The following is a 17,641-nucleotide window of genomic DNA, read 5'->3' on the forward strand; positions in this document are numbered from 1 at the left end:
GTCATATGGTCATGTTACAATGCGTCCCTCACATGTTACAATGTGCCCCACCTATGGGGCATGTTGTCACATTTCACTTCCAATCTTTTGAGTTATATCAAGAAAAAAGTATATACTGTATTAATAAAACAAAACCAGATAATTGTACTAGACATGTGGGAAAATAAATATATAAAAAATAAAATAAATACTCTGAACCCTAAGTAGATTTACACAAACGGAGAAAGTCAAAAAACTTTACTTTGTGCCCCGCTCTCCCCCTCCTTAACTAAGAACGTTTCGGGAAACACATATTAACGATAAGGTACAGCTTAAGGTATAACTTAAGAACGACGTTGCGTTAAGAAGGTTTCGGGAAATCCAGCCCTGGTTATGTAACTCGCATTGCTTGTAATGCGACACAAACACTGACACATATGTTATACAAATACAAATGCATTAATAACATAAGTTGAACATTGAACCCTAATGTATATAACTGATAAGAAAAAAAGATAAGAAGAAACTGTTTTTCACTGTAAATTATAAGATTACTTTTTTTACTTGCAAATAGTATGCATTTAACAGCATTTTACTGTAAAATCACATGAAATGACCCATTAGATCTATTACAATTTTTCACCATATGGAGTAAGGGAACTTCTTTTAACCAAATAAGAGGATTTTACCACAACATTTTTACAGTTTTTTTTACCATTAAAATTATAATCACTTGATTTTTAAAAGTAATGGAATCCTCATACCTTTTGAATCCTTGCTATGGTCTTCAGGCAGTCTGAGCTGAGGCCAAATGAAGGAAGGTTTGTTGTCTATTAGCTGTGTGTGGTTGGTGGAAGTGTTGAACTCATAAAGAATGTTGTACTAAAGTACAGAAAAAGTTAAGTTTTAATGTTCAATAATCACTCCATAGTTTGCTAAAAAAAAATCCATTCTGTAAATAGATTAATATATCTGAAATCTGTGGCATACCTCATTGTCATTGTTAGTGTAGATCAAAGAAAATGTCAGATCCCTGTCACCATATTCATCCAGCTGATAATCTCCTGCTATGCCTGTGGTTTGGATTTTTTTTTTTGGAATCTTAATTATTTTGTGGATCTACTAAAGCAACTACCACATTATAAGACATGGCTAAAGCTTTTCACCTTTGAAAGACACGTTTCTGAAGTAGTTCATGCTGACAGACTCAATATCCTGAATTTCTGAGAAGGCTGTGTTCCAGATGTTCCTCATCACCTGTCTGAACAGCAGCACTGCATCATGATATGCTGCAATATAATCATTCATCTGCACACAGAACAGTGAGGAGATGAGAGTTAGTACTTCTAGATCCATAAGAGGAAGCATGTAAATGTGAACACTGTGCAATAACACATTACAAAATGACAAAATAAACAGATTTTTGAAGCTTTCTTTTATATTATAACATCACATAAAATGTGAAATTTCATCATAAAATAAAGAAATGATTGCATAAGTGCAACTGACAACCTAAAGAATGAATAAACAATACATTATTTTAATATGTATTGTGTGAAAATGATCTATATCAGATTTTAAAAAGGTATGACTGTTTTACAGTTGTGGCAAACTTATGCAACAAGCATTCAAATACACTTGGGATTGGTAAGATTTTTAAATCTTTTGAAAGTCTCTTTTTCTCACCAGTGCTGTATTTCTTATATCAAAAATACAGTAAAAATAGTAAAATATTATTACAGTTAAAAAAACTGCTTTCTATTTTAATATATTTTCAAATGTAATTTATTCCTGTGATGCAAAACTGAATTTTCAGCATCATTACTCTAGTCTAGTCTTCAGTGTCACATGACATTCAGAAATTATTCTAATATGTTGATTTGGTGCTCAAAAAACATTTCTTATCATTATCAATGTTAAAGACAGTTGTGCTGCATAATATTTTTGTGGAAACCGTGATACAATTTTTTTTCAGGATTCTTTGGTGAATAAAAAACTCGGAACATTTATTTCAAATAGAAATCATCTGTAATCACTTTCGATTTGTGCATTTTGTCTGAAAGTATTAATTTCTTTTCAAAACAATCTTGACCCCTAACCTTTGAATGGTAGTGTATATAAAATATATTTCTTGATTGATATTTATAAATGTGTATTTAATATACATAAATGCAAGCAATTAATTAAATATAGCAAGAAAAATGCTATATTTTATAGCATTATAGCAAGAAAAATGCTATACACCGTTCCAGAATGGTGATTAGAGAGTGCTGGAAATTACAATGGGTTTTGGGCTGTCAGGACAGAGATCAATAAAAACACGGTACCTACCGTGTTGTTACCAGAAGTGTCAATGGTGTATTGTCTTGTGTTGGGCATTGTTAACACCAGGACATTCTTCATAGCATCATTAGATGACACATTATAATATCTGTCGCTGTAAGAGAAAGTTAGTATTGTTTCTCACTTACAAATCCCAATCTTTCTAAACTCTTTAAATTAGGATTTTTGAGAATAGTAAAGGTATATATCTCAGTTAGCAGGCTACCCATGTGCACATTTAGTTAAGTCAAGATCAGTAGATATCATAGAAAGCTCTAGCTTAAAGAAAGCAGGAATTGAAAGTGAATGACTGACTTGTAAAGGTCAATCAGAAGAAAAGCAGTTTCATCATCAAACTCCATAGTGCCGTTCTTCAGATCCACGATGTCATCAGGTGTCCCACAAATAATGAACACTGTGAAATAGAAATAAATTAACAAAACAAATAAAAACACACTTCAACTTTTGACTTTTTGAATGTAACAGTGGAACATTTTGACCAGTGACACAAATATTAACTTATAAATTACCATAAGTAAAACATTTACAAACCAATATTCAAATAAAATAAGTTCTTACGATTGCTCTCCCGGTCATGGCTGGCCAGAGCATAACTGAGCTCATCATCTTTTCGTAGAACCACTATTTTCTTTAACCTGGTGGAAAAGTTGCCTAAAGCCACTTCAAGAGCATTTATATACCTACAGACAAGACCCAAAAATCAGAAAGCCACAAGGGACATATTCCTATATTCCTTCATGAAACTCTTCTGTTGTTGCAAACTATTAATGTACAATATCACTACATACTCACCAGAAACAGTCCTCTGTGTTATCCAGTTTCTTGTATAAATACGCTGTTTCCCATTTAGGTTTGATAGGATCTTCGAAATTCCAAAAGTAGGAGAAGAAGCTGGAGATTTTTCTCGCTGGAGGCAGAAGGCGAGTCAGATCTCTCTTGAAGTCACAAGACAATCCAAAGCTTCCTGCTGATATGATGGGCATGTTGAGGTTCAGACCGATCTCCAAACTACAAAGTGGTCGAATGAACACATATCAGGTGTTAAAGCTCCAGTAGGTAGCTTTTGTAAACAAATTGTTAAAACTCTCATTATGTCCTGAAAGTAGAATATGAGACAGATAATCTGTGAAAAAAATCAAGCTCCTCTGGCTCCTCCCTGTGGTCCTACTGCCATTTGCAGAAATACACCGCTCCCGGTCAGAAACAACCAATCAGAGCAAGGAGGAATGTCTTAGCAGTGTCAATCACGCTCGTGTACGCGCGGATCACACCTCTCTTGCACAGCGCGAGCGCGTACCTCGTTCGTGACTCTCCTGTTCAAACTCGTTAATCCAAATGAACGAATCTTTTTTCGAGTCATTTCGTTCATTCAACGAACGAAATGACTCGAAAAAAGATTTGTTCATTTTGAACGAGTCTTTTTCAGAGTCATTACGTTCATTCAACGAACGAATGACTCGAAAAAAGATTTGTTCATTTGGATAAACGAGTTCGAACAGGATCACGAACGTGCATCACAGAACAGAGCAAGGCGAGCATTTGTGCTTATAAAACTTAAAGTTTTTTATTTATTTTTGAAATGACCGATCGTTTCACTAGATAAGACCCTTATTCATCGTCTGGTATCGTTTAAAAACCTTTGAAGCTGCGCTGAAACTGTCATTTGGTCCTCGAAACGTTTGTGTCCTATTGAAGTACATTTTATGGAGAAAAAGCCTGGAATGTTTTCATCAAAAAACTTAATTTCTTTTCGACTGAAGAAAGAAAGACATGGACATCTTGGATGACATGGGGGTGAGTAAATTATCAGCAAAAGTTTTTTTTTTAAGTGAACTAATCCTTTAACGTTATTTTAGTAGCTATAACTTATAGAAAGAGTGCAACCTTATAAAGTTACATGTATTGCAAAATACATAATCATTTGAGGACCAAGTTTGTAGTCAAAGTATGGGCAGGCCATAGTCAACGTAAAGCATTATTGTTGATGTTTCGTCCCTATTAGTGAATGTTCCATAACTGTTTATAATCCACCGTCATCGGTGGTCCTGCTTACTAGCCTGCGCGTTCACGGCAGGCTCCGCTGTGGGGGAGGAGCTGTGGAGGGAGGGCTGTAGCGTAGCAGAGAGCAAGGGGGTTGGACCTGTAAGTTGTGCTTGTTCCATTTTTCAAGCTAAGTCAACATTTTCTCAAAACTCCCTACTGCAGCTTTAAGTAAACTCAGTTTTGAATAGCAATGAAATTGCCCCAAAAACATCCCTTTCTTAAATAGGCTGACAGGTCCATTATCTTTTCAGTGAGGTCAAAATTGTTGTTCCTGTTGTTGCTATGATATACAGAGCCGGATTATCCATAAGGGTGTCGTGCCAAGGTATTTACCCATGAAAGGAACTGTATCCCCGGTCGCGGTAGCGCGTTCGCATTCAGCAGAACGTGCCATTGGTTTGACCAAGGCAAATGAAACGATAATACGTGAATTGTTTAAGTTATCATTTTACTATTGTTGTTTTATCAACTAGGTTTAGCAAAGACAGCTATCACGTGGCCCATCTAACAAAATGAATTAAATAATTCTTCTGAAGGCTAACGTTCGAACTTCATTGCACTGAATTGAGAATGTCTAGTTACTGAAAACGATACTCGGTTACTAACGTAACCTCGGTTCTCTCTAGAGAGGGAACGAGTATTGCGTAAGTTTAGCTTACGCTACGGGAAGATTCATCTTCTCGAGATACTGAAGCCAAAAAATTATCCTTAATTTTGTATAACTTGTCAACGCAGTGCAGCAGCTAGCAGACCTTGAGCAGGCCATCTCGCGTGCTCATTGGCTGCCCTGCGGGCAACTGCTGCAGCCTACCAGTGCGCCCGGCGTGACGTCACGCCCAATGAAGGGCGCCCGCGCCTTTATAGCGTCACAGCCCACCAGATAGGCGTGGCTTAGCGTATAAAATAGGGGCTGTAGGCTGAATTCTCTGGTTTTTTGACGACTGAAGCGAAGTCGCTCGTGGCGTGAGCACGGCCGGTTACGCAATACTCGTTCCCTCTCTAGAGAGAACCGAGGTTACGTTAGTAACCGAGTATCGTTCTCTTACGAGAGGTTCTCTCGTATTGCGTAAGTTTAGCTTACGCTACGGGAACACTTTGTCAACGCCGTGCGCGCCAAGCATCCACATGAGACCCCGAGCTTAAGGGGAACCCCATAAGTGGAAAAAATAAGGTGGCCAGCCACGCGGTGCACCATCCAGAGAACACCGACCATTTAGACGCGTAGAGCCTTCTCGTGGAAGGGGCTCTAGACTGCGTGATCGTGTTCATCACTCCTTCTGGCAGGGCAACGAGTACCCGTTGATCAACCATGCATGCAGAGACCAGCGCTCTGGATGGGGATGCCAGATCGTGCCGCGAGCTTGAGAGAGGAGATCTGCCCTCACCGGAATCGGCCATGGAGCTGTATGTGACAGCCGTGCCAGTTCCGGGAACCAAGTCTGATTCTCCCAACGCGGGGCTATGAGGAGCACCGAGTGGCGCGTTTCCCTGATCCTCTTGATCACCTGTGGCAACAGAGAGACCGGAGGGAAAGCATATAGCGGGAGGCTGGGCCAAACCTGGGCCAGCGCGTCCTCGTCCTTCGAGAAGAACATCGGGCATTGAGCGTTGTCTTTTGACGCAAACAGGTCGACTTCCGCTCTGCCGAATAGGCGCCACAGTTTCTGGACCGTTTGGGGGTGCAGGGACCATTCCCCTGGGGGAACATTGTCCCTGGACAGTCTGTCTGGGCCGTCGTTCAAATGGCCAGGCACATGCGCCGCCCTCAGCGAGCGCAGGTTCGTCTGTGACCAAATAAGGAGGCGTTCCGTCAGATTGCAGAGATTTCTGGATCTGACACCGCCCTGACGGTTTACATAGGATACCACAGATGTGTTGTCCGAGCGGACAAGAACATGCTGGTCCTGTATAAACGGGAGGAAGCACTTCAGCGCATTCTCGACCGCTATCATTTCCAGACAGTTTATGTGAAAACCCTTCTCCTGGTCTGACCACTGGCCAAAGGCCGGTCTGCCCTCGAACAGCGCGCCCCAACCCGAGTTGGACGCGTCTGTCGAGATGACCTTCCGATAAGAGATGGTTCCCATCATTACTCCATGCTGGTACCAATCGGCCACTAACCAGGGCTGCAGAGCTGTTATTCAGGTCTGAGTCACTCTGATTTTCTGGCCGCCAGACACCCAGGCTCGGCGAGGCGCGCGAGCGTTCAACCAGCGTTGGAGCGGGCGCATGCGCAGTAGGCCCAGCTGGAGCACCGCTGCAGCTGATGCCATACAGCCCAACATCCTTTGAAATGTTTTCAAAGGGAGAAAGCTGCCCTTCTGGAAAGATTCGGCTAGGTGGCGAACACGGCGCGCACGCTGTGTCGATAAACGAGCCGTCATGGTCACCGAGTCCAGTTCTATTCCTAAAAAGGAAATTGACTGGCTGGGCAGTAATGAGCTCTTGGTCCAGTTGACCGTGAGACCCAAGCTTTCCAGATGACTGAGAAGCACTGTTCTGTGAGATAGTAGTTCTGTCTCTGACTGTGCCAATATCAGCCAATCGTCCAGATAGTTCATTATGCGCAGCCCCTGACTTCTCAGGGGGGCGAGCGCCGCGTCCATGCACTTTGTAAATGTACGGGGTGCTAGGGACAGGCCGAACGGCAGGACGGTGTATTGATATGCCTGACCGTCGAAGGCGAATCTCAAAAATTGCCTGTGACGGGGTACTATCTGAATCTGAAAATAGGCATCCTTCAGATCTAGAGAAATAAACCAGTCCCTCGGGCGAACGTGCGCGAGGATTTTTCTGGTCGTAAGCATTTTGAACGGTCTTTTTACAAGCACTTTGTTCAAATATCTCAGATCTAGGATAGGTCTGAAGGCTCCGTCCTTCTTGGGTACGAGAAAATATCGGCTGTAAAAGCCTGACTCGCTCAGAGAAGGCGGCACCTTTTCTATAGCCCCTTTGCACAGCAGCTTTGCTCTTTCTGCATGAAGTAGGTGTGCTACTTCCGCATTCACTATCGTCGCGGTCCGGGCTTGAAAGCGCGGAGGACGGACGGCGAACGAATTGAAGTGCATAGCCCTGCTTTATTGTGCTCAACACCCATTCTGAAATCCCTGGGATAGTTTCCCACGCAGCTATGTGAGCCGCCAGGGGGCGAATGGCCTCCGGGTTCAGACCGCCGCCATTTGCGGGCTTGTGAAACTGAACCGGAGCCGAGAGCGCGGCGTGCGCGCTCTCGGTTCTGGGCAATGGCCGCTCGCTGACAGCCGAGACCGGCTGACTTATGTGAGATGTCCCGATCATAAGGGATGGGGAACATACTTTTGCCACACTTTGACGCGCGAGCAGCGCTCTGGGCGGGAGAGCTCTCTGTAAGCGTGAGCGCGCGCACGCGGGCACGAGACTTACAACTGTATCTGACGCCCCGATCATAGTAGATGGGGAGCGTTTTATTAACGCCCTGTGTTTCGTGATAACACTTAAACGCACAGGCGGGACCCGGGGGAAGGTTTGTGTTAGCAAGCGTGAGCGCTCTCTGGCGGGCACGAGACTTACGTTCATAAGCTTCTTTGATCGTGTAACAGAGCGGGCAGATAGTGGGCACAGACCTGTGGACACATTTCTTACATTCAACACTCGAGCGGCTTTTCTGCGCTTTATGAGAGTGTGCTCTGTGAGTGACATGGGATTTTGAGTGCTTATGTGTAGGGGTGAACACTGGGGCGTGGGCACATTCACTACACTTAAAACACTGACGGCGTGAGCCGGACCAGACATTATACTCTTTTTGAGATTTCTCTGGGTCGCCGTGAAAACGGCGTTTGTGTGCAGGCGAGAGGGTGAATAAACCGGCTCGTTGGCTGCTAGTTGAACCACTGCAGTAGCCTGTTCGAAGGGGACTGACAGGGAAATGAACTTTGACGGCGGTCCGGCCGCAGCGGGACACGCGCGTCTTTTCTCTCCCGCTGTTAGGAGGGCTTCGCGTGCTCAGACTTCAGCGTGAGCCTTTCCCGAGGCCCTCTGGGGGGCGGCGGTCTGCGACGGCTGTCTGAGCGCGATCTAGGGCGGCCGCCCTGACGTCGCGGCGAAGGCTGATGCTGAGGCTGTGCTGGACGCTGGGTGCTGGTTCGCACAGGAGGCTGGCTTTGTCTCTCGCGAGAGCGGCCTGTGGCGGAACTCGAGCATCGCGGCAGGAAGAGGTTCATGGCCTGCGTGGTCTTTTGCACCATAGAGAAGCGGTCAACAATCCCGTTCACCGCTGGGCCGAAGAGACCAGTGGGGGAAAGCTGCGCGTTCAGAAAGGTGGCTCGCTCAGTTTCCCTCATATCCGCGAGCGTTAACCAGAGGTGCCTCTCCGTCACGGTTAACGCGGCCATGGCTCGTCCGATGGCCTGGGCTGCAGCTTTGGTGGCGCGGAGAGAAAGATCCGTCGCGCTTCTCAAATCCGTAACCGCAGCTGGGTCCCGGCCCTTCTCATCCCATTCACGGAGGAGGTCGGCTTGCAGGATCTGAAGCACAGCCATCGAGTGTAGAGCAGACGCGGCCTGGCCGGAGGCGGCATAAGCGCGGCCGACCAAGGCGGAAGTGGCTCTGCAGGCTTGAGACGGGAGGGCTGACCGTGACCGCCATCTCGCGGAGGGCGGGCAAAGGTGCGCTGCGACCGCCTCTTCCACAGGGGGAATCGCTGTGTACCCTTTCTCGGCGGCGCCGTCCACTCGGGAGAGCGACGCGGAGACCTGTGACTGAAGTCTAGCAGAAAAAGGTGAATTCCACGACTTCGTCAGCTCCGCATGAAGTTCCGGCAGGAATGGAGCGGGCCTGGTTTCTAAAACTGCGCGGCGGCGACTTTGAAGGAAGCAGCCGTCGAGCCTGTTCGGCGAGACGGTCGACAGCTTGCGTCAGCAGGCGCATAAGTTCCGCGTCAGCTCCAGCGCGGGTACGGGCGGATTCCTGGATTGACGAGGAGGCGGAGTGAAGCGACCATTCCTCGCTGTCTGATGCCAGGATAGAGCAGCAGTCTTTTGTGGCGTGTCCCACGGACTCATCCTCCGAAGTGATGACTCATGCGCGTCAGTGAGGAGAGGTGGGGAAGGCGAGAGCGAGGCTCGAGGGAGGTTCTCCGGCGAGCGCGTCGCTGTGGCCACAGGTTCCGGCTGTCTCAGGGAACGGCGCTTCTTTCTGCGCGGTCCCACAGGGGGCGGAGTGACTGCTGTGGTGTTGAACGCTTCGAGTCGAGCCCGCAGGGTCGACAGCGGAAGCTCCTCACGTGTTCCAGGCCCAGGCAGAGAGCGCAGATCAGGTGGCGGTCTCCGGCGCTGAGCGGGGCTTTACACGAGCCGCAGGAAGTGCGAGGCATCTTTAAAAAGAAACTCGCTGCTCTAATAGAATGATTTGCAAAAAGGATACGTCGCCGGATAACGTAGCTCGCACGGATGGCTGAAGGTGGCGAAGACGGCCGGCTTCCTCAGCGCTGTCCTAAGCTGGCTGTTCGCTGTTCGACGGCGGCGGTGGCTTCTCTCAAATCCAGCGATGCGAAGAGCTCGCTGAAGAGTCGAAAAATCAGAGAATTCAGCCTACAGCCCCTATTTTATACGCTAAGCCACGCCTATCTGGTGGGCTGTGACGCTATAAAGGCGCGGGCGCCCTTCATTGGGCGTGACGTCACGCCGGGCGCACTGGTAGGCTGCAGCAGTTGCCCGCAGGGCAGCCAATGAGCACGCGAGATGGCCTGCTCTAGGTCTGCTAGCTGCTGCACTGCGTTGACAAGTTATACAAAATTAAGGATAATTTTTTGGCTTCAGTATCTCGAGAAGATGAATCTTCCCGTAGCGTAAGCTAAACTTACGCAATACGAGAGAACCTCTCGTAAGAGAACCAAGACGACCATATCGTTTCACTCATAAAGCAAACAGCCTCTGGATATTAAATTGTTCTGAAACCCCCTTTCCATGGTGAATTATTATCAAAATGATTTAATAATGCATTGCACTTAAATAGTAGGCTGGTCGATGTCATACACAAAAAGTGATTGTACAGATGATGCCTATCATCAAGTGTTTTATTTTGGGAATACTTTACATCATGTCTAATAATAGCAATGAATATGGGCAAATTTCTTGTTCACTGACAAATGTTTTAGTGGGATACAGATTTTTTCAGACCGTTTTCAAATCTGCTATATAAAAAGTACCCCCTCTCCATATTGCACAGATGATGGCATATCAAAGTCTCCAATTCCTGTGGTGCCAAGAAAGCAAGGAAAGCCCCCCACCATCCATCCTCGCCACATTCTACATAGATACTATAGAGAGTCTTTCAGTCAGGGCAAATAGTGAAGACAGCTAGTAAGATCATAGGAACTGCACTCCCACCAATCTATGACATCTACAATGCTCAGTGTATTTGGAGGGCTGACAGCATCATGAAGGACTCCACACACCCATTTCACCATTCTACCCTCTGGCAGGAGGTACCAGAGCATTCGCGCTCCCACCACCAGACTATGAAACAGTTTCAGTTTCTCCTCAACACTCTAAACACTAAAGCTCCTGCAAAATTAACATCAAACACTTCCATACACCAGAACACTTATACTCCCCTTTTGCATCTAGGAATTCTTAAAGCTTAAGCCTTAACTTGAAGTGAGTCTCCAGTACACTTTCAGTTTTAATGTATAATAGGATACACACAGTAGATCCAGTGTCCACTTTCTTCATCACTTGAATGTACAAAATATACAGTAAGACAATAACTTTGGCAACTGTTTTTGACGTGCTGTATACATACTAGGTATTAGTTTATTAATCAATCGAAAGAAAGTTAATTTGCAATTATTTTATTAATCAATATATTGTAAGCCATTTTTCAAGCAAAATAATAATAGTTTTAAGATTAGAAGACACAAACTTGGAAGGTGTAATGTAATACAACAAAATGTAATGAATAAATTCCTCCTGAACAATAATTTACACAAAACTAAGGAGTACAAGTAGTACACAGGAAGGCCTCCTCTCAAGACCTCCAAGGTCTTGGTCGGTTCTCGATTATGTTATGGTCTTGTTATTCGTCTGTTAATGTTACTTTGCTTCTTGTGAGTGTTCCTGCCCGTCATCCTGCCTATCTGTGTCACAGTGTCTGGTTGTGTTTCCCTGGGGTTCACTAGAGGTCCCTGTTTTCACGGTGTCATTCACTAGAGACTACATTTCCCAGCATTCTGTTCTGCCACTGATCTGTTCATTGCACACAGCTGTTTCCCATCACCTTGCTAGTTCTGTGTGAATATATACCCTGTCTGTTTTAGTGTCTGTCACAACACACAAGAGAGAGAGAGAGCAGATCCAAGTGCAGTTAGATATATTTATTTGGGGTAATCCGTAAAGCGTAATCCAGTCCAGGCAAAAGGTCGAAATCCATAAAGCAATCCAAGACAGAAATAAAACAAGAACAGGCAAGACTTCCGAAGTAGTGTGACATATAACAAGGACTCTGTGACAAACACTAAAACAGACAGGGTATATATACACACAGAACTAACAAGGTGATGGGAAACAGCTGTGTACAATGAACAGATGAGTGGCAGAACAGAATGCTGGGAAATGTAGTCTATAGTGAATGACACCGTGAAAACGAGGACCTCTAGTGAAACCCAGGGAAACACAGCCAGACACTGTGACAATCTGTACCTGTGAGAGTTATTTAAGTAAACATGTTTGAATTGAAGCCTTTGATTCAGCCTTCTCCTTCAACCCGCACACAACACCGTGACAGAAGAACCGACCGCTCAAAATGGACTATGGGTTGAAAATAATCGTCCTGGCCCAGGAGAGCCAAAATCTTCTAGAGTTTTCCCTAGGCTTTTGCCACATTGCTGCCAACAGCACCATCGAAGACGAGCGCCTGTGCACATTGTTCCGGATCGGGGCCACATTTAACTAGCCTTTAGACCTCCCAGACACCACCGGTCTGGATTGGAGGGCGACCGTCATCCGGTGTCTGGAGAGTGTCGAGCCTTGATCCGGGACACAGCCTGTCCCAGAGCCTAGCCCAGAGCTTCCACCGCTGGTCCCGTCCAGCCCAGAGCCCTCACCGCTGGTCCCGTCCAGCACAGAGTCCTCACTGCTGGCGCCGTCCAGCCCAGAGCCCTCACCGCTGGCGCCGTCCAGCCCAGAGCCCTCACCGCTGGCGCCGTCCAGCCCAGAGCCTTCACCGCTGGCCCCGTCCAGCCCAGAGACTTCTTCACCGCTGGCCCCGTCCAGCCCAGAGACTTCTTCACCGCTGGCCCCGTCCAGCCCAGAGACTTCTTCATCGCTGGCCACGGGCGCCGTCCAGCCTAGAGCCTTCGCCGCTGGTTCTCTCCCAGCCCAGAGCTAGAGACTGTCCCAGAGCCTTTTTTGGACACCGTCACGCGGGGGGTTGGGGGGCAATAGGTCCTAGCTGTGGCCGCCCAAAGGTCCACGGCCGCCAGAAAAATCATCACCGCCACAGCCGTCCGAAGACCCTGCTCCACCCTGGCAGCCTGCTCGTCCTGCTCCGCCCTGACAGCCTGCTTGTCCTGCTCCGCCCTGGCAACCTGCTCGTCCTGCTCCGCCCTGACAGCCTGCTCGTCCTGCTCCGCCCTGGCAGCCTGCTCGTCCTGCTCCGCCCTGACAGCCTGCTCGTCCTGCTCCGCCCTGGCAACCTGCTCGTCCTGCTCCGCCCTGACAGCCTGCTCGTCCTGCTCCGCCCTGGCAGCCTGCTCGTCCTGCTCCGCCCTGACAGCCTGCTCGTCCTGCTCCGCCCTGGCAGCCTGCTCGTCCTGCTCCACCCTGACAGCCTGCTCGTCCTGCTCCGCCCTGGAGGCTCCCCGCTCCTGTGAGGCCAGGCCTGGTGCAGCCTTCAGGGTGCCCCCCCCACCCATGTTGTTCCTAGGCGTGAGGTCACGCCTACCGGGAGGGGGGAGTATTTTCACAGTCATCGTCAGCACCAATCTGTCTTAGTCTTCACTACACTACCCAGAATCCCTCATGTCTCCACACCTTAACTCACTCCGTCATTAGCCACCTGTTCATCGTCATCATCATCTGTGTCACCTGTCCTCACCTTGTTAGTGTTCATTTGTATCTGTATTTAGTCTCCTTCTGTTCAGTTAGTCTTGGTCGGTTCTCGATTATGTTATGGTCTTGTTATTCGTCTGTTAATGTTACTTTGCTTCTTCTGAGTGTTCCTGCCCGTCATCCTGCCAATCTGTACCTGTGAGAGTTAAATAAACTGTTTGAATTGAAGCCTTTGATTCAGCCTTCTCCTTCAACCCGCACACAACACCGTGACAAATACAAGAAAATTCTTAATAACTTTATCACAAAACATATTTCATTTCACATTTCTTAAGTTTGATTTACCCAACTCAAATCTGCCTCAGGCCCTTCTGATCCACAAAAGTGACATACTGTATATCAGTCAGGTCATCATAGAAACAAAATAAAAAACACAGAGCATGCATCTTTAATCCATGCACCTTTAATCCATATTCACTGCTGTTATTAGACATGATGTAAAGTATTCACAAAATAAAACACTTGATGATAGGCCACCATCTGTACAATCACTTTTTGTGTATGACATTGACCAGCCTACTATTTAAGTGCAATGCATTATTAAATAATTTTGATAATAATTCACCATGGAAAGGGGATTTCAGAACAATTTTAATATCCAAAGGCGGTTTGCTTTAATAATAATTGGTGCGTCCGTGTATTCGGGTTCAAATAAATATGTCTGGTTAAAAAAAATGCAAGTCCTCCCCTGTGTCGAAATCCTTAGACATGTTTGCAAAGATTGTTTTGTTTACAGCGTGCGTCTCCCTCAGACTGTAAACGAAGCTCGGGCGCACCAGATAACACGTCAGCTCGTCTTACGTCAGCGGACTCATGAACGCGGATTGACAACAGAACCGGAAGAGAATACAATGCTAAATAAAGTCGTCGTTTTTGTTATTTTTGGAACAAAATGTATTTTTGATGCTTCTAAAAATTCTAACTAACCCCCTGAGGTCACATGGACTACTTTGATGATGTCTTTATTGCCTTTCTGGACAAGGACAGTATACCGTACATAGATTTTCAATGGAGGGACAAAAAGCTCTCGGACTGAATCTAAAATATCTTAAACTGTGTTCCGAAGATGAACGGAGGTCTTACGGGCTTGGAACGACATGAGGGTGAGTCATTAATGACATAATTTTCATTTTTGGGTGAACTAACCCTTTAAGTGTGTTAATAAGCAGTCATGAAAGTGTACTCCCTTTAAGTACACTTAAGTGGACTTTTATTTTATTCATATTATAGTCCAGTGTTTTAAAGAACACTGGACAGGATTCGAAGAACACTAAATGCACATTCAATGCAATTCTTTTTTTACAAGGGGTGAATACTATATCTAATTTAAAGCTGATTCCTATGGAGGCAGATAGCATGAACTAAAACAAGAAAGCAAAGAAATGTACAATACAGACAAATAACTGTAAAAGCAAAATCTAACATACTCAACCATTTGGAAAGTGGCATAAGTGCAGGTTGGTCCCAGTAGAGCACATCCCTCCTCCCCTGCATACTACGAAAGAAATCACAATTATCAATGTGAACTTCATATAGCCTATATTCTAGTTTCTATAAAGTATGTCAGAGGAAATAAAAGACCCAAAACTGACCGCGAGATCATTTAAAATTTCAACTCCCTCGCAGGCGCTACTGGTACAGCCTTTTTTTAAGAAGTAAATGGTTTGAAACCCTCTGAACTTCACTGATAAATCCACACCTTGAAAAAGTAGAAAAAGAAACAAATTAATACCTTAATTATTCAAATACCATTCAAACCATGGTATTGATTGAAATATGAAATTTAAATAAATTACATATTTAAACAATATTAAGTTGAAACTAAATCTTGTGTTTGCTTTACATAACTTTAAAGGGTTAGTTCAACCAAAAATGTTACCATTTACTCAGCCTGAATTTGTTCTAAACCTGTATGAGTTTCTTTCTTCTGTTGAACACAAAAGAAGATATTGTATAGAACATTGGTAACCAAATAGTTTCTGGTCCCTATTGACTTCCATACTACTTTTTTTCTTGCTACGGAAGTCAATGGGGACCAGCATCTGTTTGGTTTTTTCATATTCTTCAAAATATCTTCTTTTGTGCTCAACATAAGGTAGAAATTCATACAGGTTTTGAACAACTTAAGGGTGAGTAAATGATAACAGAATTTTTATTTTTGGGTGAACTACCCCTTTAATTATGGCTTCACAAGACTGTAATTTCTGATAGAGTTGCTTAGTTCCTCATATTCTATAAAATGTTGTTAGGATTATACTTTACCGTCTTTTGAGTTGATTGCAGAGTCAGATTCAATAGCCCTCATCACCGCAGGCTTCACAAAATTGATACTCCAGGGCGACACGTCGTCATCCAATAAAATAACATTCATCAGAAGAGTGCCATTAAAACAAGAATCTTTCATGAAGTGACTTTGCTTTAGGAATGCCCATGATAGACATGCAAATAACCAGATGTAGTAATCCATAGTCTAATGTGAGGAAGAAAGATAAAGACGCCGCCCAATGTTTATTTAGAACTGATTTTCATTATGTTTCAGTTCATAGTTTGTATTGTCCAGTTCTTTCCTGCAAACTTGTGAATATGTGAATATCCCTAGAATGGAAACCACTAATAAGGTTGTTTTATCCAAGCTGGTCTTTTGTCCTAGACAGGCGCACTTTCACACTGACCACTTCGCTCTCACCTCAGCGTGTTGCGTGTTAATGAATAACATAGTCAGTGGCCGCGTCCCAAACCCTAGTGAGCTACCTACAAAGACAGCATTTAAGGGCATCATAGGCAGATACTTTTTTTTTTGCTGTCTAGATTACAAGTTCACAAGACTTGCTCACACAAGAGCGAGAGTTTAGGCCTAATATTCTCATAGAGGTGCTCTTATAAATATACAGTATATGGGTAAGTAGCCTAATCAAATTTCTGTTAAAGCAACTGAAGCAGAAGCTCTCGGAGTCTATTGAACACTAGTGTGCAAAGAAAACGACATGTTTAGGACGGTGAGAAGAGGAGTGAAGGACAAAGGTTGAGCCATAAAGCCATCGTCCCGTGATAAATTGATGCGTCATTAGCAATCAGAATGAAGCACCTGTCCTATTTGTTTTCCCACGTAAAAGGAGGATAATAAATGACTCCTGGTGATGCATGTTATGATTTGTTGTGCGTAGGTTATTTGCATGTCTATTTTTTATTTAATTTATTTTAGGTATATTAAATACATTATAGCCTATAAACTATTTTGTATTTAAGTTGTAGCATTTCATTTTAAAGTTTAATTCATCCCCAGGAGTCTTTCTACTTACAGGCAACTAAAAACGTTGTAAATAAATGTAGGTTACTCTTTTCACTTTTTTCTTGTTAAATGTACTTGAATGTACTTGAACACGTTTATATGCACTGGGTGCTTTCCCTCCGTAATGATTTATCATCAAACAATAGTCATGGCACTTCATATATTTATGGTTCAGTTTCATTTATGACTTCTGAGAAAAATCCGAGAAATTCATTCACTGCATGTAAATAAATGTGTGATTTATATACAGTGAGTAGATGTATCTTTGTAGAATTGCCTCATAACTCGTTCCTGGTTTATGAGCTGAGGGTGCAATATAAAATATATGTTTAAAAAAAAAAGTAAAATGTGTGAAAATCTTTTTTCCATCCTTTCATAGTTGTTGTATTGCATTACGTTAACTGTTAACCACAACGAAATTTAAATAGAGCTGCATTTTTCATGCGTAGTGCACTATTCTTTGACAGTTTAATGATTTTTCATGATGTACTCTCTAGTGGACATCTGTACACATGTCACCTAGTAAAAAACCCACCTCTTGCTTCTCTTCTGCCAATAGGTGACACTACATCACTCAACACATTTATTGAATTCATGGCTGTACTTTGACATTTGTAAAAGTCTTTACAAGGGAATAGTTTGGGTTTTTACGCTGTATAATATGTGTATTTCGTTTTTTATTTTATATAGGCCTATACTTTATGTGTGTTTGATATACATGCAGTAATCAGTGGAAATTTTATAATTAAAAAAACATTATTTAATTATTTATTCGATACATAATATTTTAATATTTATTTTCATTCCTGATTATGCATTTACTTTTGCAATCTCCAGATATGCAGAGATAAATTATTTCTCTATAAGCACTTTATTTACATAATCTGAGTGGAATTTAAAA

General features: G+C 44.1%; 1 protein-coding gene across 1 annotated transcript in view; it reads right to left on the reverse strand.

Moving 5' to 3' along the window:
• Nucleotides 1-16,045, reverse strand: part of gucy2cb (guanylate cyclase 2Cb) — a 42,355-nt gene extending 26,310 nt beyond the window's left edge. The window contains exons 1-10 of the mRNA XM_077201053.1: nucleotides 15,714-16,045; nucleotides 15,044-15,150; nucleotides 14,879-14,946; nucleotides 3,115-3,330; nucleotides 2,881-3,002; nucleotides 2,617-2,716; nucleotides 2,311-2,416; nucleotides 1,146-1,287; nucleotides 970-1,052; nucleotides 744-861 (exon numbers count right to left, since the gene is read on the reverse strand). Of these exons, the coding sequence (XP_077057168.1) occupies nucleotides 744-861; nucleotides 970-1,052; nucleotides 1,146-1,287; nucleotides 2,311-2,416; nucleotides 2,617-2,716; nucleotides 2,881-3,002; nucleotides 3,115-3,330; nucleotides 14,879-14,946; nucleotides 15,044-15,150; nucleotides 15,714-15,918 (1,267 nt within the window). The 5' untranslated portion in view covers nucleotides 15,919-16,045. The remainder of the gene's footprint in view (nucleotides 1-743; nucleotides 862-969; nucleotides 1,053-1,145; nucleotides 1,288-2,310; nucleotides 2,417-2,616; nucleotides 2,717-2,880; nucleotides 3,003-3,114; nucleotides 3,331-14,878; nucleotides 14,947-15,043; nucleotides 15,151-15,713) is intronic.
• Between the last annotated feature and the right edge of the window lie 1,596 nt (nucleotides 16,046-17,641).

Source organism: Siphateles boraxobius, unplaced genomic scaffold (assembly GCF_051911475.1).
Source record: "Siphateles boraxobius isolate OS27281-9 unplaced genomic scaffold, OSU_SipBor_1 46, whole genome shotgun sequence".
In the NCBI taxonomy this organism is placed as follows: domain Eukaryota; kingdom Metazoa; phylum Chordata; class Actinopteri; order Cypriniformes; family Leuciscidae; genus Siphateles; species Siphateles boraxobius.